The sequence below is a fragment of the Zonotrichia leucophrys genome, chromosome Z (genome assembly GCF_028769735.1).
Source record: "Zonotrichia leucophrys gambelii isolate GWCS_2022_RI chromosome Z, RI_Zleu_2.0, whole genome shotgun sequence".
Lineage (NCBI taxonomy): Eukaryota > Metazoa > Chordata > Aves > Passeriformes > Passerellidae > Zonotrichia > Zonotrichia leucophrys.
The window spans coordinates 40,003,766-40,024,785 of NC_088200.1; the positions used below are offsets into that span (position 1 = coordinate 40,003,766).

At 38.1% G+C, this 21,020-nt stretch overlaps 1 protein-coding gene and 1 long non-coding RNA gene across 3 annotated transcripts in view; one reads left to right on the forward strand and one right to left on the reverse strand.

Annotated features, from left to right (window-relative positions):
* Window positions 1-21,020, forward strand: part of KDM4C (lysine demethylase 4C) — a 243,700-nt gene that overhangs the window by 107,512 nt on the left and 115,168 nt on the right. For both annotated transcript variants that reach the window (XM_064736290.1, XM_064736291.1), the window contains exon 9: window positions 17,880-18,073. In XM_064736290.1, the coding sequence (XP_064592360.1) occupies window positions 17,880-18,073 (194 nt within the window). The remainder of the gene's footprint in view (window positions 1-17,879; window positions 18,074-21,020) is intronic.
* Window positions 10,327-20,628, reverse strand: LOC135459861 (uncharacterized). The gene is made up of 3 exons (XR_010443111.1): window positions 20,569-20,628; window positions 17,864-17,954; window positions 10,327-10,575 (listed from the first exon to the last, which is right to left on the reverse strand). It is a non-coding gene; the product is annotated as an uncharacterized LOC135459861 (long non-coding RNA).

The following is a 21,020-nucleotide window of genomic DNA, read 5'->3' on the forward strand; positions in this document are numbered from 1 at the left end:
TTGCTGAGTAAATGTTTCAGAGAAAAATGATTTCAGGAAGATGGGCATCTAGTTTTAGAAAGGTCAGCTTTACCTACATTTTTGTCCTGTAGCACAAATACTTCACACACACTCATGATTAATCTGGATGAATGCAGTGTTCCTGACCCAAGCAGCAGTAATTGGTTTTGGTTTAACTTAATTTTTCTTCTGTTTGTGACTCTCTTGAGCCCAGTTTTACTATCCCCTTAAGGTACCTATGTTCACAAAACTTCTGAATCTGCAAGGCATGGTGCATCCTTAGTTTCCACCCTCAGTCAATAGAAGCTGAAGAATCTTTGTATTTTCTCAGAAGATAGAGGCAATCAATTAATTAAAATGCATTAATTCTCAGTCCTTTTATCTTCCCTGATGGAATTTCATGATGTACAAGTCTTGAGTTTAAATTGCTAGTTCTTTTCCAATAGGTTGGTTACAGTTGAAAAGAACATCAAGCGATGTCCCCCTTTTTGTGTCACATCCTTCCCAGCAGCAGGTTTAGTGTTCACTGCATGTGTCTATTAAGCATAAATTCTCTAACTGTATTTAGTAAGAGAGAGCAATATGGTTCGTACCAGTGCAAGAATCTTAATTCCTACAAAACATATGGCATAGAATTATCTACTTAAAGATGGAACAATCTGATAATAATTTGGTGGAGTGACATCTGCGCAATAAAATAAGATGCTGATCACACTGGAAAAGTAAATGCAGAAGTTGTATACAAAGTATTCTGACATCACCAGAAAGCCATTATCATTCCTCCATGGAATGTTAAAATTTAATGATCTAATTTGGTCTTATCACATGCAATATAAATAAAAAATAACTCTATTAAGTGTTCAGAGACCCTGCTGAACACAAAGCTTCCAAATGGTATTTTCTAGGATTTGGACTTACATATGTTTAAAGGAAATAAGGGAATAATGTTAGGAGAAAAATAAAAATTCTACAGTCATTTCCATCCTTTATTGAAAATGTTTGCAGTTCTATGCTTTCTATAGTTTAATTTCTTCTCCTGTAGGCCCTGCTATCAGGATATGTGACTTAACATCAGTCTTCACTTTTGTCAAAAAACCTCAAGGACAGAATTACAGCTTTTGCCTGAATGAAATGGCAGTGGTGATTCAATGAGGACAATATAAAGTGTATTCATGTTAGAATGCTAGATCTGAACTTGGAGAGAAAGCTTCTGCGAATCAGAACATAGACTTATATTTCCCAAACTTATGAAAGTCTGCAAGGACTTTCCCATACCACTTTATTTTGTGCATGATTGCATATCAAGATGGCAGAGCTTCTGTTTTAGGCTTTGCAGTTGAGGATTTCCATTCCTTCATCAATTTTTCAAAGTGGAATGGAAATACTTGGAAATTTGGACACTGCATGGAAGTTGAATTTAATTCTGTTTCTCAAGTTGCAATTCTTAATTAAAACTATTACGGAATGTAATTGTATTGTTTTCTTTAATTGAACTGTTCTTGACTTTTTAGACATGCAGCAAGCAAGGAAAAGATCTAGTAAAATAATGGAAATGTGTAACATTCTGATTATTCTGCTTTAAGTTAAGTACTACATTAAGGTAGTTCTTTGATAGAAATTTAATTATTTGGTTGCATAGAAAACTTTCTTAGTGCAAGTCTTTAAGAGCAGATTCAATGGCATTATTTGGGTTTTGCAATACTGAATCAACATAAATTGTATCGAATTAATGAATTAATTTGATTTAATTAATGCAATTTAATTAATCAACATGATTGAATGTAGTCAACTGTCAATACTATTTCTTATTGATCCTTTTTACTCTTCTTTTAAATCTCATTTTCCCTTCTCAGTTTACTGTGACAAATAGCAAGGAAAAGTGGCTTTTGCATTTCTTAATGGAAAGGTACCACTGTTGACTTTTTTTTGTTTGTTTTGGTTTTTATTTTAACATGGTGTTTGTAGGTAGCATGAGGTTGAATTATCTAATATTGGTCTTCACTGCCTGCCACCCCATAGAATTGATACAAGCTTGTTTAATGATAGATTTCAGGCTTGTTGCAAGTGAACATAGAACATCTTGTAGAAATGTATGGAACAGGAGCTAGTTCAGAATTGATGCAGAAATCTCTTCCACTCTTTTGGCATGTTCTTTGTGGCTAGTAGACTTCTCACAGATTAAAAAGCTACTGGGATATCATATAGGACTGTTAGTTCAGTCTTACCAGTTCTGTCCCTGCCAAATCAAGCCTTCTGTAGAGGCTTCTTGAGGGGAAGGTATGTAACACAACATAATTTTGCATGAAATGCAGACAAGTTATTTATGTGAAGTTCAAAACTAAATTTCAATAGCCCTTTTATTTTTTTAAGATGGGATAAAAGGATGTTTTAAATGAACTAAAAATCAGTAAAAGAATGCATTTTGCAGTTTTTAAGTAAGAATCTCAGTATTGTGAACTCCAGGGATAATGTGTTGTGTCTATCTTAATAAAATATTTTTAAGGATCTGGAGCTTTGGAACACATTCTTTTTCTTTCTGGCAGCTTTTTTCACACATTTTCAAAATCCTTAGTTAAAAACATTGATATTTAATATTCTAGGTAAGCTAGTTATGAAGAGGTAAATATGATCACCTGACTGTCCTAAGAAAATCAAACAGTTAATGCTAATGAACTATTTATCTCAGTTTTGGGGGCGGGGGGGAACCTAACCCACAGAAAGCTAGCCAAATTTTTGGCTAGACCTTATGACTAGAGAAGTTCTTTATCTTCTTGTAGTGTTGTGGGAAAATATCTCCTATTAATTTGACAAGAAAATTGAATAAGCAGCACATCATACTGTCACTCTCATAAGCAGAATCCTGATCTTTGTCAAAACATAAGGAACAACTGGCTGATGGCAATTCTGATTACTTTAGAAAGTAATTATTGAAAGAAGGCATATAGATCTCAAACGATCCTTTTATCTTTTACAGCCACCCAAAAGGAATAATGATAAAATGACACATATTCTTTGTTGCATTCTGGTTAATAAAAAAGGAAAAGAGCTAAAACTAAGCATACTGTTCTGTAAGAGCAAAGTTGTCATAACTTTGTCATAAGTGTGATGCCTTTTGAATCTATATGCTACAGAAGATCAGCATTTTTGGCAAAATCTCACTGCCTTTTAACTCTTTCTAGAGAAGTCTGTAACCCTTCTGTCTCCATTTATACAGCCCTACCCACAAGAGGAAAGTGCTTTTAAAAAGTTTGCCAGCTAATTTAATTGTATGCTGATTTAAAAATACTAAAGCATAGTGAAAGAGGTTTTAATTTAAGAACATTCGGCATGTCAAGAGTGATTCCTAACTATTTACTGATGAGGACAAAACTCTCTGAACTCATATGTTCCAACCTCCTAATGTCAAAGAGTTGTGATGGTTTCAATGTATATAAGCTGGTATAAACATGGTAATGGTGCAGTCACCTAGCCAAGGAAATGATGATACTTCTGTGGTTTGCAACCACACATATCCCTGGTCATACTACCTTCCCAGATTTGGGGTGTGGCTGGAGCATCTGTGTGGATGTAGGAGTGTGGGAGAAAGACCATGGATGTGTGTGGTCATCTCTTCTTTTACATAGATTAACACAGATTTTGATTCTAAAATTATCTTTGTGTTCTGTGCTATAGGGTAATAATGCTCTGCAATAATGAGCATCTTTTTTTCTGTATTTCCCATTCTGTACTTCTTTCTTGTCCTGTATTAGTCCTATCTAATGCAGATCAATATGAATCTCAAAATAAAATCAGAAAAAGTTTGATTTGTACTTTTTATTGTCAGTGCAGTGTTTGGTGCTACAAGATACTTCTTGGATCAATAATTTCACCATCTAGCCTACCTCTGAATTGGCTAATGACAAGTCACTGCTTTTATTTTGAGTTTTACTGGTATTTGAAGATACTCTCTACATTAGTAAAGACAAAGAGTAATGGTTTGAGACAATTCCTTTTATAGGCTGGTTTAATAAAATAAATTACACCAAAAACATGGCAAGGAATTCTGGTACCCTAGTAAATGGTTTTTAGTTTCTTATATAATGATGAGCCTGCATGCCCCCCATTGTTCTTAGCTATTGTAACACTTGCTGATACTTAGTTTGCTCTGCCTCTCATTGTCTTTTATAGGCTGATGAATATATAAACAAGTTAAATTGATTTATCTGTTATTGCTGCAGAATTAGTGTGTTTTGTTTTTATTGTTCTCTGAAAAACTTAAGTGTGGTAAAGCACAGTGAAGTAATGTTAATTTTCCTGATCTTAGGGCATGGTAAATTATCTGAATTAAGAGAAATGGTGGTCATCATCTTGTGTCAGGACCTTCATTTGTACTTTTAGCTTGCAGTCTGGGAACTGTAATTTGGCTTTATTCTGTGTTTCACTACATTTTTAATCCATATTTTATGAAAGGTAATTAGTTATAACTTGATTACAGCTGTTGTTACAAGTGTAAAGAGTCCAGTAGATGGTCTTGCCTTATTTTGTCACATTAATTTTGCACAACTTAGGGAAGTGGTAGAGGGAAGATTACCTTCTGCTTCCATTTTCTTCAGGATACTGAAGGCCAAAGATGGTGATTAAATGTATATACAATTGCCCAGTCCAAGTCCATTGTCACGGTGAAAAAGTTTAATCTCATGCTTAAATGGGATTTAATGAAATGCAGTGCATTTCACTCTGTGTGCATTGCCTCCTGTTCTGCCACTGGGCTTCTTCGAGAGGAATCAAGCTCCCTCTTCTTTACTCATTGCATCTGGTGTTTACAAACAATGATGAGATCCCCATGTACCTTCTCCTTTCCGGGCTGAACCATTGCAGGTCTCTCAGATTTTCCTCAAAGGGGACAGACTTCAGTTCGTTTAGCAGTTCATGGGCTCTCTCCAGTAGCTCCTCATCTGTCCTGGGGAGGAAAGTCCAGAGCTGGGTACAGCACTCCACCTGTGGCCAGGGGAGCAGTTGGGATCCCTCCCTGTCCTGCTGGCAGCACTCCCAGTCTCCCCCCCAGAGCATCTCTGCCTTTTGGCCACAGGACACACCACCAGTGACATTTGTATGTTCATGTCCCCAGGACCTCCAGACCCTTCCCTGCCAATGGAGATGGATCCCACAGGAATGCTGTGCAGAGGCCTCACTGGCAGTGGGAACTCTGCCAGCAGGGCTGAGGACCCATGTGGGATGTGGGATAAGAGTTTGTGGGGCTGCCCCAGCAAAAGGGGATTGTGTGGAGCTCGTGGAAATGTTCAAATATGGTGCTGGTGTATCTGGGGAGAGGACTGAAAGTGGGGGACTGGGATGGGCCCAGTAAGACTCAGAGATAGAGAGGGGTGGGAAACCCATGTTTTGGCCCCTGGCACAGATGTGCTTTGCTTGCATGTCAGTCTGCTTCTTGGGTGGCTCCCGAAGTTCTGGGATGCTTGGAGTTTAGAGCTTTGCTCTGCAAAAAACACCGAGCCAAGGGTGCAAGTGTCCATGGACCTTGCTTTGCTTCAGGTCAGGCATTCTGGCTGATGGCCACAGAGCTTGGGCAGCAATGCTCTGGTGCTGGGAGAGGGAAGGCTTTGGGAGTTCAAGTGAAAGAGGCTCTGTTGCAGCATTTATATAAAGAAATTTACAGCATGTTCTGGACATTGTCCCCTTTTGTTTTCCTGTACTAACAAGGCCCTGTTAGAAAGCATTGCCTGAAGTGGCTTCCTTTGATTTTGAGCGAATCATGCTCTGAAAAGCTTCTGGATCTTTGTTGTGTCCAAAGTCAACGATTTTCCAGCACCAGTACCAATTAAAGCTGGGGTTCTTCCACCTGAAGAACACCAACCAGGAACTGAGATCCATGCACCCACTTACCACCCTCTCCTTACTGGGCAGGAGGATTGGAAAAAAAAAAGGATAAACCTTTTGGGTTGAGATAAGAACACTTTAATAATTTAAAAAATAACAATACTATTATGACTAATAATAATAGCAATGAAAAAGAGAGACAGAGATGAAATAACACCTCCACCGAATCAGTGTATTCATATGCGGTGTACCAAGGGGCTGGGAGAGACGCGTGCTCCGGGAATCCTCTGGATGTTCATTCCAAGCGCACGAGGGCCGCAAGCCGCGCGAGAGGATGGCAGGTGCGGCGGCGGGGCGGGCCGGGCGCCGCCCGGAGCCTATCGGGCAGAGGTGTCGGAGCTTCTTGGAGCTGTCCGTCCGTCCCCCGGGGGCCGCCCCCTTCGCCTGGCAGGGGGATGGTGGCGGGGCCGCGGGCGCAGCCGGTAGCGCCAGTGCGGGGACGGGCCGAGCGCGCCGTGCCCGGGCGCGGCGCTCTGGCTGCAGCCGGGCGGGCCGAGCACGTACTCCTCGTAGTCGTCGTCCGCCCTGACGGAGTGCAGGATGCGGCCGAAGCGCTGCCGGCAGAGCGGGCAGGCGGCGCGCACGGCGGCCCACTGCCGGATGCAGGCGAAGCAGAAGGTGTGCAGGCAGGTGTCCACGTGCGCCGCGTCGTCCAGGTCGCCCAGGCAGATGGGGCACGGCCCGGCCGCCGCAGCCTCCCGCTGCCCCTCGCTCGGGGCGGCCGGCGCGGCGGAGCCGCTCTCCTGCAGAGCCTCGGCGGCACCGCGCGCCATGGGCTGCCAGAGACGGGCCCGGGGCCGGAGCTGCTCTGGCGCCGGGAAGCGGGCAGCAGAGAAGGCCCAGAGTGTGGGCAGGGAGGGGAGACGGGGGCCTCCCGAAGGGTCTCCTTGCAGGCTAAGGAGAGTTTACTGGAAAGTGACCGAGCAGCCCCTCAGCTGCCTTCGACACCTGCCTCCCACTCCGTTCCCCCAGGCAGCAGAAATGTCCCTTCCACTCCGCTCCCGCCCAGCCAGTGGGACTCGGCTGGCACAGGGTACCTGCAGGAGGCGTCCGGGACGGAGGAAGTGGCCGGGAGCCCTCAGTGGTGCTGTGGGCACTGCCAGGGCAGGGCCTGGGTCCTGCTGGAGGCCGCACACTGGGCCGAGTGTGCGAATACAGGAGCCTCTGGCACCCGGCTTTTGCGTGGCGAGCACAACACACAGCCCAGAGGGAAAGGACCCCACTCGGACTGTCAGACGTCTTCTGGTGGCCTTAAACCCCTCAGTTTGTCAGGTCCTGTGGTGAGTCCGGTGCTGCTGCATCTTCTCCAGGAAGAACCGACCCAGCTCCCTCAGCTTTCCCTCATGGGAGAGGGAAACCCGTGTTCCTTTACCGTGTTTGTGGCCCTTCTGTGGGCTCTCCCCAGTAGCTCCTCATCTCTCGTAGGCTGGAGAGCCCAGAGCGGGCACCGCACTCCAGGTGTGGCCTCACGGGGCAGGGGAGAGGGCAGGATCCCTCCGGCTCCCGCTGGCAGCACGCCCAGTGAGCCCGGCAGGGAACTGGGCTGCTCACCGCCGGCCCGTGCTCCTCCTGGGCCCTGCTGGGTGAGCTGCTCTTGGTTCATGGCGGTTTTCCTCCCCAGGTGCAGTGCTTCCTGTGGGCTCCTTTCTCCAGCCATTGAAATAGAATTGTTAAAAGAAAACAGTTGTTTTGAAAAACACGGCTGAAAGGGCGATCATGAAAATGTCTAGTTAAAAGGTACAATAAAAGTGGAAGAACAATCTTTTCCTTCCAGGGAGACCAGAGGAAAGAAGAACAAGAATGTAGAACCTAATTTTCATTATTCTCAAAGACAAAATGGTGAAGGAGTTGGTGTTTAGTCACATTCTCTGCAGGGTGAAGCAAAGCAGTTGCACTAGTATGTCGCTGCTCTCAAATATACTTTATATAGATAAGTATAGCTATATGAATGCATATGTACTGAAAATGCCATCTTTTGATGGGTGAAACTCTCTTCACTGAGAAAGTTGTGTGTTTTGTGTTAAGAAGTACCACAATATGCCCATCTAAATGTAAATCCTGTTTGAGACAAGGCATTTTTAACCTACTAACTGTTTATAAAGGTTGTGTCCTGTGTCATACAGAAATTTACATTAAAGCAGCAAATTTACCTTAGCTTGTTTAAAATTAAAACACATCTTTTGCAATAAAGATTTAATGTTAAAGATGATAGACTCCAGGTAGCATGCAACACTGTGGTAGCTTGGTGACAGTTAATAATAGTCAGGATGATTTAAAAACATTTTCATGAAAGCTTTATGATAGGAAGTCAGGGTGAGTGATTTAAAAAAAAAAGATTTGACAAAAAAAAAAAGGTGACAAAAAGGAGGGAAGGGAAAAGCCTGCATTGTCAATATAATTTTTCCTTTGTTTCTTTCTTTGCTTGAGTGAAACGAAATTCTGTTGCTGTGAATGGTCTGTAATTTTTTTTTATTAGAGTTTAAATTGAATGCACTCTCTGTTTACATTGAGCTTTTCTTTTTGTCTATCATATTTGTTGGTTGGAAACTCATATTTTCTAGGAATGAGTTCAATTTTCCATGACTATTGGCAGATGTTTCTCTAGGATCTTTAGTGACAATGATGTATTTGTTGATAACCCAGGGCTTGCTAAAAAAGACTTCGTTTCCCATCAGTGAATCTGTTTTTTTGTTCGAGAGCTTTAGTCAAAAGAAGCATACTCCATTTCTTCCAAAAATGTCTAAGAGTAGTTTCACTTATTTTGAGTGCACACTTAAGTCAGTGCATTTTTGTTTGGTTCAGTTACTCTTCTCTTTGTGGTAGGTGAAATATATAATGCACTGGTTTCAATTGTTTGATTCCTCTTTTTGCAAGTATAAATTTGAGTGGCTTTAATAGTTGAACCTGGTGTTCCAAGATAGTTGCCATTATAGTTTTGTTGTAAGTAGATTTCATTCCTAAATGTTGTTGCTGTTTTTGTGCTCAACTGGCCACTTCACTACCCTGGCAGGAATATTTGAGGAGTTTAGTTCATAGGACTGCAAGATGCCTTACAGCAAGAGCGAGTCAGTGTCTTCACTGCAAAAATGGGGCTTACAAACAGGTTTTCTTTATTGGAGGAAAAAATTGTAGAGAATTCTGCAGTTTCTGTGTTACTGACATTTTGTGCTACCTTCTCTTCCTCTCCTATCATCTCAAACCTCAACAACCATTGTTACAAAGCCTCTCTTCCCAGTGTCTCAGAAGAGCTTCAACACAGCACTGTTCGCAGCTGTATGGTTTCTGTCACTTAACACTGACAGAAACTCTTGCTTTTGAAGTTCCTCCAAAATTGATGTTTTTTCTTTGCATTGTTCTGGGAAGGTTTGCCTCTTTTTAGCTTTTTTAGACGGTTGGAAATATGGGATTTGTTATTGTTTTGGTTTTGTGGTATTTTTTTCTTTTGGTTTGTTTGTTTGGTTTTTTTCCCTTGGTTTGCGTTTCGTTTCTTGTTGTGGTTTTTGGTTTTATGCTGTCTTTTGTGTGATTTTCTTTTGCATGTGTTTTTTTTTTTGTTGATTTTTTGTTTGTTCTGTTTTTGTTGTTTTTGTTTTATTTAAATTTTGTTGTTTGGGTTTTTTTTAATATCACGATGCTTCTTTGCTTACTTAGTTTAGATTTAAATAGGACATAATGTTTGTTAGAACATTGCATAGCTAATTTAATACCTTTCTGTCTTTTGTTAAGGTGTAAGCTACATAAATAGCTGCAAATCATTTAACATTTTTGTTGTTTTATTACATTTTAAAATACATGGTAGAACCCCGTAATTTCTTATTCACTAATATTTTTCTGCTGTTCTTTTCTTGCTTTTTAATAGAATTTGAATAGTATGAGAGTCTTGAAAAAAATTATTTTAAGAATAGAAAAAAATGACTGTTTTCCTCTTTTTAGACTTACATCGGAAGCAGGAAGTTGAAAATTGAATATATTCCAGTGTCATTTCTGACTATGGCTTGCCTTGTGACCATTATAAATAAGCCTTTCTTTGGTCTCGTTTCTTCTTCTCTGTTATGAGGAAGAAACACAAGTATTTGCAAAGCATTCTGAAATTCCTGGAAGGAAGTTTCATAAAACTACACATTTTTTCATTATTTATTTGAATGTATATAGCTTTTCTAAATATTGTTCTACTTTGCTGAGCAAAAGAACAAATGAGGTGTCTTGATGGAACTTGATGGAAGAGTCATTCTGGAAAAAAAATAAAATCCAGTAGATTGAGAATCTAAAATAAATCTGTTTGGTCTTAATATTTTAACCTTATCATCTATGAATTTCAGTTATAAATAATGCTTACCAGTTGAAGCAATGAGATTGTTGATGTATTAAGACCACTGGTTCATTCATCTTGCTGTGTCATTCAGAATTTAAAGAAGCTACAAGATATACATGAGTGATGAATTTTGGGCATCTCAGTCTTGAAAAAAATTAGCCACACTTTTGCAAGAATTTATCATGTGCTTTAGAGAAACTTAATGAATATGATGGAGTTTTACATGCTTTGCATGAGACTTGGCCAGAACTTTTCCTTCTGATTGGAATTTCACTGCATTCTTCTCCTTCCCCCAGATGGTCATTAGGTATTGTGATCTACATTGATAATATTAATTTGCTGGCTTTAGCATCCATTAATATAATGAACTAGATGCTAATAGGTGAAACCTGAGAAAAAAATGTAAAATGAAATTTTAGAACATATCAAAATACTTATTAAAAATAGAAAAAATACTTTAAAAATATTTCAAAAAGTAATTTGTAACTTTATAAATATAGGGACATGTCACTACTCCATTTTCTGTGCTGTGTTTAGGACACAGCAGTGAGAAGTGTCCAACAGTTCTGAGGTTTATACAATAATAGTATCTAATTTTCAACATGATCAGTCCCTCAACTTTACCATCTGTAAATGCAACTGTAGTTTTTAATCATGACAACTAGACTTAGAGCTCTCTAAAAATTTGAGTTGTGTAGAAAAAAGATTCAATATACTCATCTGGTTATATTGCCGTGAATCGTCAATTATTGTTCAACCTAAATTTAAACCTAAATTTAAAAAAGACTTCTGAAAGTCCTGACAGTAATTTGACTTGCTGTATCACACTAACTGGTGATGTTAACTGGCACATACTAATTGTGCTGGAAAATGGCCTTAAGTAATCCAGTGGAGTAACACTTTATTTTAACTGATAAATTGATATCCAAAATAAAAGAAAATTTCCTATTCCTCAGCTCATTTACTCATACCAGGTGTATATGTTCTCCTTTAATCTGCAATATTTCAAGTTCTAATTTGAGGTTTTCCCCAGGTGGCATGTTTAGAATGGAATTTTAAAATTGATATCCTATTGATTTTCTTTTGATTCTTGAAAATAGAGAAGGAATGTTTCCTTACCAGGTATCCTGTTACATTATCTTCTTACTGTACAATGTATTACAGGTTTCCCTTTGCTATAATTAGTGAGCTAAGAATAATGCAGTTCATCAGAATTGCTGTACTTGGGTCATTTGTGAATTTCTTTTTTATGTTTGATAATAGCAAAATTTCTGTTAGTAAATCCATGATAGTGACTGTAATGTTTGTATGCAAAAGATAACTGTCATAGTATGTATGACCTAGTGTCCATATTAGGTACTGCACAACAAGTTATTTTTTATAATTATATATATACATTTAAATATATATGCACACACGTTATTGCACAGCCCGTTTTCTTACTTTAGGAGCTGTTAGAGAATTGGTTAATTTTGGTTTGCAGATAGAGGTTAATTTCATTAAAATAAATTCTAATTTTGCATGTGCAGAATACTTCCATTTTAAATCAGGAATTGGTAGGCAGATAAAGATATGAGGTAGAAGCCATTACTTTAAAGATCTGAGAGTGAAGTCCAAAGGTACTAAGGAAAGAACAGAGAGCTAAGAGAATGATGGAGCAAGAGCAGTTTACACACAGCAGAGAGATAAAGGCTCCAGGGAGGGAGTTTCTGTTGCACAGACATCAGGGATGGACACAGAAGTAAATGTGAGTGAAACAGGAGAAAGATTCAAGGTAGAAATACAGACTGAAATCAGAATAAAAAAAAAAGACATTAATAGTGACTTTAATAGTGACTCAGTCTTTCAAGGGGTAAGTGTAGTGCCATTAAAGATACCGCTGAAGGACAAAGAGGAAGAATGGCTGTGAGGTGGAATATTTAAGAAAATACGGCTTCTTTTAGTTGTGTGTTGTCACACTGTTTCTGTTGTCCAGCTTTCAAAGGAATGGGAGAAAAATGACCACATTTTTGTAATGTTAACTGATGCTGATGTAATCAATTTTATATGATGCAAACTGAGTCTTTTTTGTAAGAACGTGTAGGTGGCATTATATGTAAACATAAAATAAATTCTAAATAGGAATTAGGAAAAAAAGCCAGATATTTTGTAAGGCACTATTTAATATTGAACTCTTTGAAAAATATTGCAGACTGTTTGTGTGTATGAATACAAATAATGAATTCAGGAGTGTATTTTTTCTATTCTGTAAAAAGGACCTTAAAGAATGGTGTTTTGCATTTGTATTTTTGTTGTGTGTGACACGATGTGTCAGGGGAAAGAGCGTACTGTCTATGATTTACCAAAAAAGGAAAGCTTGCTTTCTCAGTGCTTGTACAGATGGCTAACTGCTACCAAAGGTTTCTCCAACACTACTTACAAGTTGCCAGAAGGTTCGTGTGAAAATACATCACAGCCTGATTCCATAGCAAAGGACAGTTACTGATACCAGGTTTTATTAAATCCTGTCCTCTTAGCAAACAGTGCCTGTGAAGCACTTCTACAGGCAGTCCACAGGAAGCACTTCCAGTCACAGCACCTATAAAATGTTTTTTATCAAAATGCATTTTTTACATTGTTTGGAAATTCATTGAAAGTATTGTGAGAGTGGGATATAGTGCATTGTGGATATGGGTTGTGAAAACAGGATATAAGATGAAACACACAGGACAAAAGGAGCAGGACATGTTAGCAGATGACCGGTGTAGGGTTAAGCAAACAGTAACTCAGGTGAAGGAAAGAAGAATAGGGTGTTGCCATATAAGGCAATGTTTAAGGTCGTTGGATGGTTGTACTGTTAAGAGATCCTATATAAACGCCATGTTTGGCCCAATAAATTGGCTTCTGATCATCAATCAGTCGTCCCTGCCTCTTGAATCCCAGCAAATGGTGTCCCTGTTTGGACATGCTTCATTGAAAGTATTGCAAGAGTGGGATATAGTGCATGAAATAATTAAGTATAGTTGAAGCTGGTAAAAGAATCTAAATTACTTGAAGTGTTTGTCTCCAATAAATACATCATTGCTGCTGCTCCCTGAACAAAGCTTTAGTCATTATAAGCAGTTAGGTGTGGGAGGAGGGGACGGGCTGGGAACATCTTGGGATCAATCGTTTGTAACTCACTCCTTCCCTTCTAGAAAATTCCCTGCTCCCCGTTCTTTCATTGGCCCTCTCCCCAGGAACACCCTCTTCCCGTTTCCCTGTTGGTGTACCCCCAATCACCCCACCTTGTGCCCTCCCCTATATGTTAGGCTCCATATGATGTCCCATAGGTGTGTAGTTTACATACATTGTGCAGTTGCAATGTGAATTAGATAATGCTTTCTCTCTGAAATGATTATGTAAGTGAAAGGAAAAGAATAGCCTAATGAAGTACTACTCTTCGTCAGCTTAAAACTTCAGAAGACATATAACTAAAATAGATTTCAGATATAGTGTAAAATCGCATTTTAATTTAATTTAACAAAATCCAGTACTTAGTGCAAAATGTTAAAAATCCTTCTGATATTTCAAGCTTAGTGCATTAAATTTTAACACACTAGTATAACAACTAATGTTTTTGTGGAGAAGACACTTTTGTGAACGAAGACATCAGTTCATGTCTTACAAGTTGCATCTGAAGTGTACTTCACTGAACTAAAAAATAAAAACACAAATCATGAGGACTTGAATCTGGATGCAGATTTCTGTGCTTAAAAGATATCTATGCTTCTAAGAAATAGTACTCCTCTACTAGTGAAATAATAAGCCATCTATTAACTTTCTGTTGTAGCAAAATATTATATCCTCTACAGATTTTTTTTGCTAGTTTTTAAAATCCCGTGATTCATTTGATGACAGAGCTTTTCATCTTTAAATATTAAATACCAATGATGAAAAGCTGGAAAGATCTGTAAGTCATGCACTTCCCATTGATACAAAAAAATGTTTTATAAAAACTCTTCTTAGGTACGTCATGTATTTTAGAATGTGCTTATGTGTGTGTTTAACTTAATATGTATAAGTCTAGAAGCTTGTTGTATATTCTTTTGTATTTTCCTGAATCAGAGTATAAAATGGGGGGGGAGGGATTATTTATTTATTTACTAATTTATTTATACAAAAAATAATTTTTCTCTTTTCCATTCACAAATAGGATTGTGTTTGAAATTATCCTTTTGGCTGTGTTTGTGTCTTGTAGGTGATGTTCTCATATCACAAATATATCTCACATATATTTCTGTCAATTAGTTAAAGTTGCTTAAACTTTTTTCTTACAATTTGTTCTTTAAAGGTTTGCCTTTACTAATAAATTTTAGTTGAATTGCTTACTTTCAAGTATATATGTGGCAGGATAAATAATAAGTGTAGTGGTGGTATCATTGATGATGTCGATAGTAAGAATTTAAGAGTAAGAATTGTGAAGGAGTTTCATTCTCTTAAGTTTGCTGATTGTCATACTAGACTTTGGTTAAAGAGTAAGTATTAAACTAATTCTGTTGTAAATAGAAAATAATTTTCAGTACAAAGGTTGTGACATTTATCTGTGGCAACATATGCTGCCTTTTACATGGTAGTCCAATTACTTAGATTTTGCATTTACTTTAAAAAATATTACAAGTTTAAAAAAACCAAAAACCCCAAAAAAACCACTGCTGAATACTTTAGTAGACAGGGAGATGTGCGTTTTGTTATTTTCCCAGGAACCTTCTTTAACAGAATCACATTTTGTTTTCTTTTAGAGAGAATTTTTTAGTCACTTTTTCAAGTTAGTTGCAGGAAGTGACATAATTGCCAGCTACAAGCCAGTCAAATGAGAAATTAATTAAAACGAGTAAAAACTACCACCACCACCAAGAAGAATGGAAGATCCTCCAGATAATTTATCAAAGCAACAGTTTTAGTGTTTGTGGTGTTTTGTGTGGTTTTTTTTTTTTTCCTTGAATCATTTGAGGAAATATGGGTAGAAATAATTTCCAGAATGCATCTGCTGATGTCATCTGGTATGATTATTCCAAGTACTTCCACCCTTTCAGTGCCTGGAAGCCTGTCTTCTGTTCTTTGGGGCAGTGATACATGTTGAGCATGAGGTTACTCTGTTACTTTTTACTCAAAAGTATACTTTTAAAATTTTAAAACTTAAAATTTCTGACACCTGCCTGGTTTTGTTAATTCTTCTGTAGTAGTTGTATTAAATGAAATGGAAACTGAGCAAAGATTACGGAAAGACAGAAATTGTGTCCCATTTAGATGTGATTTGAGTCTTTTAATACCTTATTCTCATTCCAGCATAGAATACATTTTATTTCTAGATGTATTTTCTTTCTTAATGCTTCAGTGCTTACTTAAGTAATTATTTTCTGTCAAGGCTCTGGAAGTCTTGGTGTTTAACAACAAAATTTTGGCTTTAACTGTAATTTCTTACTGGTTTGTCACAACAGGGCTCAAATGTGAAAAGATTTTGTCCATTAAAGAGAGAGAAAATCCACTATTACTTGTCTTTATATTACAGATTCCAGTTTTAAAAGTTAAAAATATTACTGTGGATTTCTGTGCACTTTTCCAGTATATAGAAGTGTCTTCATTGCTTTTTTTTACTGCTCGTTGTGTCCAGTCAAGGACTCTCTGAATGGAACACACTATTTCTAATATGTTTGAGTTTTTTACAGAGTGCATGTATAAGTGTGTATATGCATGTTGTTTGAAAAGGGAGCATTCAGATGGTATTTTGGATAAAAACTATAATTAAAGGCAGCTGCATAAAATTGCAATTTCTGTCTTGAATTTTTTCCCCTTCTTTCCATTTCATCCTCCATTAGATGGCAGTGTTGGGAATATGCAGTGTAGCAATGCTGACTTTGAAAGGAAGGCAAGCATTTTTAAGACATCTCAGATGCTTTTTCAATATATATATTGTGAATTTAAAGAGGAAGAAGGGTGAACTAGAAATGACAGTTGGAAATAGTAGATAAAGAAATCTGCATTTAGTGTGCAGAAACCTTGCTGGTAGGAAAGTAGCATTCAGTCCTTTGTCTGTTTCTGCTTGTTTAAAAAAATGTAATAAAACTAGCTGTAGTAAACCATAATGGCAGGCCATTTATTTATCATTAAATTTTTTCTATACACCTCTTCTTACCTGAAAAAATTAGTCAGAGTTATTAAGCTATAGCGAAGTTCTTTCAAAGTTTTTTCATGTAAGACTATGTTTTAGACAATCAGTTTGCTTTCAATTTGAGAAAAATTTGCTAAGGTTTTTGTGGCAAGTTTTTGGTAGTGTAGAGTTGCTTTAGCAGTGGCTAATTACTACCATCTCTTGATCAGGAGCAGTTCACACACTGGACAGAGCCAAATCCAACTGACTCCAAAATGAACTTACTGCTGCCCAAAGCTGACCATGCCAGCTACTTTGGTGGCATTCATGTGACAGCAAATTTAGAAAGAATAAAAATCACTCTGCAGCAGCCGTGAGAGAAAAAAGGGAGAAAAATGTGAAAGAAACATCCCCACAGATACCAGTCAGGAGTGAAGTAAAGCCTGAAAAATGGGTGTGAAGGAAGTTGGTTTTAGTTTTGTTCTTGTTTCTCACTGCCATAACCTGTTATTAATTTACATTAATGTATTTTCCTCAAGAGAAGTCAAAGATGGTAGCTGGTCAGTGACCTGCCTGTTCTTATCTAGACCCGTGGCATTTTCCATCTTATTTTCTCCCCCTGTCCTGCTGAGGAGGGGAAATGGAAGAGCAAATTGGTGGACACCTGACAGTCAGCCAGGATTAACCCACTGTAGTAGTTTAGGTACTGTAGATGTATTGATTTACTTTATACAGTTGCCTGCTGTCAAGTATTTTTGGGTACTAGGTACAATGACTTAAATCTGAAAACTGACTCAGCATATACAGTATTTCAAGCGGAGGCTTCTTTGCCATTTTCATGACCATTAAGAGTCTATTCAAATAAGACAAAAATACACAACGCAGATGCATAAGAAAAACAATGCAAAAATTCTTTGGGGGACTAAAGTTAGGGATTAGATTAAAGTTGATGAGGAAGGTCTTACAGGTGATTCTAGAGTCTGCACTGTAGAGTGGATTGGATTACCTGGATATTAGCACACCCTTCCAGACCTCAGACACAATACTCCTCTCTCTTGCTTCCTTTCTACTCTTTGAAGGAAAAAAATGGACAAAACTGTAACTTGATGTGGTACTTGAATGTATTTATGTTTTGAAGAGTTAAGTGCTGGGACTGTAAATGCCTGTAAAGACCTTTGGATCAACAGGATACTACAAGAGGTATTTTTAAAAGTTAAATTCTGATGTCACTCAAGATATGTGCAATCTTTGGATTTGAGGTAGCTAGGTTTCCTTAAAATTGTCAAAACCAGCCAATAGAGCAGAAAGAACGCTATAGTTTCTTTTTGTTTTTAACCGGTAGAAGTTAATGAAACAAGTGTCCTAAAGTACTAGGGAATCCCAGTGTGACACATTTGTTCAGATAGTGCTTTCTTTTGAATAATCCTCTCCTCTTGAAAATTGAGAAAAGGTGAAAAAGAAAAATACTGATTAAAGTAGAATTGGTTTGTACATGTGGGATTTTTATTTTGGGCTTTCTAACTGCAAACTGTGGCATATGCCAGTACTTGTCACTTACAAATAAATACCTGTCTTGTCTTGCAGTGCACTTGTAGGAGAGACATGGTGTCAATATCCATGGATGTCTTTGTGAGGAAGTTTCAACCAGAGAGATACCAGCTGTGGAAACAGGGCAAAGATTTATATACCATTGATCATACAAAACCAACTCCTGAATCAACACCTGAAGTGAAGATCTGGCTACAGAGAAGAAGGAAAATACAGAACTTTCCCAAGAGGTATTTATGCTTCTTTGCCATCTATTTATTTTTTGTCTTTTTATGATGCCGGTGTCCTTTCTATTTCATTTTTGCTGCATTCTCTGATGTTGTAGTTTTGGCCAGAAGAGATTTTATTTTCTCATGGTAGCAATGAGGGGACGGGGCTTGGAGCTGTGTGGTTGTGCCTGTCTTGTTCTCTACCATAAGCATCGCTGCTGGGGAACAGAAGTAAGGGATTCTCACTTCTCAGAAGGAAGGGGGTGTGGTGTATTCCCAGGGCTTGAGTGCTATGATGTCCTTTTGTCTTGGAATGCCTTATGGCTCTGGATTGATTGGATTCAAATGAGCATTTTGTGTGTACTCGACTGCTTATATAAACTGTTGCTATTTTTTTGGTATATTTCTATATAACAATTGGTATTGTTGCTGTTACTGTTAATTTCTTTCCTTCACTCTCTCCCTCCCGCCCCAACCACCTGGAGGGGCTGGAGGGAGAGGAATGGCTGCATGGATTTTAACTGTTTTAACTTTCAGATGGGCTTAAACTATGTCACATGTTTTCTTTTAATTAATTTCCTTCAGACAAAAATGGTTTTTCTGCTTTCTGTATTAAGATGATCCTGGGGACAGACCAGTATTCTTTCAGAGTGACTGTGAAAATTTAACTTATAAGTTATACTTTATAATTGTGTACCTAAAAAAGTTAGTGATTAAGGAGAACATCAAAAGGCATTCAAATGTGTCACTTAAAATCTCTCTTTAGTAAGGGTTATTCCAGTGTAATTCTCAAGGAACGGATGGTTGCCATTGTTTCTAGAGATCACAGCAACCAAAGAACAAGTGAGAAGACTCCCTTAAGAGTTGAAAAGGAGATTAAACAGGAAAAACTTATCATAGAGCTGTGATAGAATCCCACCAGCTGTTTCAAGTCTCCAAGTAACAGCCCTCAATGCCATTTTACCCTAAGGAGGTACCACTGCCTATTTGTCACACTCTTGCAGTGCTGCAGCCAAAATCTGTCTTTGTCTACCACAGGTCAGCGGCAGATCATAATAAGGGCTAAATCTCAGTCTGGTGACATGCCAACATCACCAGAAAGTTAGGAGAATAAAAGAAATTTAGAAGAATAAGGAAACTTACGAGAAAAGTCTCTCAGCTTGTCACTGACCTTTGACCTTTTAAAGCAGTTTTATATCAATTTTATTGAAATGCATTATGTTTTTTCTTTGCATTGCACGTTCTCTGTACTATTGTGCTTTCCTGTCTTACTTAACAGGATTTTTATGGATTTTCTTCTTCATTATCTAAAGATCTGCTTAATTTCTAGCCAAAGGTGGGCTGTTTTATTGGTATTTTAGTGCAGCTTTTTGAGTTGGAAATAATACTGATTTTTTTAAAGATCTTCCATCTCCAAAGAATTTCACAGTGTAGTTAGTGGCTTTTTAAGCTTGGTCTTAAACCAAACTTCCTCATTTTCTTTGTAAGTTAATGTATGTCTTGAGGAAAAGGTATGACAGTCAATCTGTAAAGTGAAGGACCAACTGGCACTGTAGCAGAACATTGTTACTGAAAATATAACACCACATTAGTTCTGGGTAAGGGTAGTTTGTGAGGTAGGATTGCTTCCTGAAGACACCTAGTGAGGCAGCTGAACAGCCAGTTTGTTAGTACACGTATGATACTGACCTGGACTCGCAGAGAGAGTAATTCTGTTGTTTAACTAGGTGAATGCCATTTTTCCCTGTAGTAGGTTTCCCTGCATGTATTGTACAGCATAAATGCAAATTCCCACTTGGACCAGCAGTGATTCATTTAGTAGTACCCTTGTGGATAGGTGGCTCTGAATAAAAACAAAGACTATCTAGTAACTTTATTGAAAGTTTTATCACAGGATCACATGGGCTGATTTATGCACCTTGCTAAGACAATAAACACAATTCCAGTGCTGTTTAACTCTTGAGCTTTTTTTCAGGCATGCATTGCAGAGGTAGATAAAATGTTTATTCAGATTTGTTTCTAGTGTAATGTGTTAGTTAAAATTATAATTTTGATTATGGGAATAATACAAGTTCTAGCAAAGTGAAAATAAAAATCTTCATGAATATAATGACAGGAGGAGCTTATCTCTGACATTTACAGCTGAAATACATTGCTGCTATATAACATTTAATGACTGCATGTAAATAGTAATAAACTATAACTTTCTGTTATTTACAGTGTGAACTGATGGTTCTGTCATACTTTGGCATATTTTCTGGAAATACCTATTTTATAGAGAATTTGTTGAAAGGTATACATTTGTAGACACGGAACAAAATGTAAGGGGCAGCAAAATGTTTTTCTGGAGATGTGTAGAATCTCAGATGCAAGACCTTTGTAAGACTCACGTAAAACTTTGTAAAATTCACCTGCAGTAGTAGTGCTTTTATCTCTAATGTGTTATGAGATTTGAAACCTGCTGTATGACATTAATACTCCTCTTGTGTTGCCATCCTATTGCAAAAGTTCCATACCTTCTCAGCAATTTTATATGGGCAGCTCCTCACAACACTGATTCCTGCTTCTTCTTCCAGTGCAACCAACAGACTTCCACTCTCTCCTCCACCAGCTGACCCACCCTTTTGTAGCACTCGGCTTCTTATTGGACACAGCTGTGGCCTGTTAAGGGCAGGGCTGTTCCTGATCTTTGGTGATTAGTGCAGCTGCAACTCCTCAGGTGTGAGACTGCCTTCTGCACTGTCTTTATTTCCTTACATTCTATCTCTCTGCACTCTTATGTCACATAGTTGAATTTGAAATCGGACTATTTTTTATTACATTTATTCTGATATAGATTATGAGCCTATTTCTAATTGGTTTGCCATTTCTCCTGCCTTAAGCTTTCCCTTATTCATCTGAGGGTGCAAAAACTTACACTCAATCTTTAATTTCAACTTTATTTTTTTAAACACAGAATAATTACATA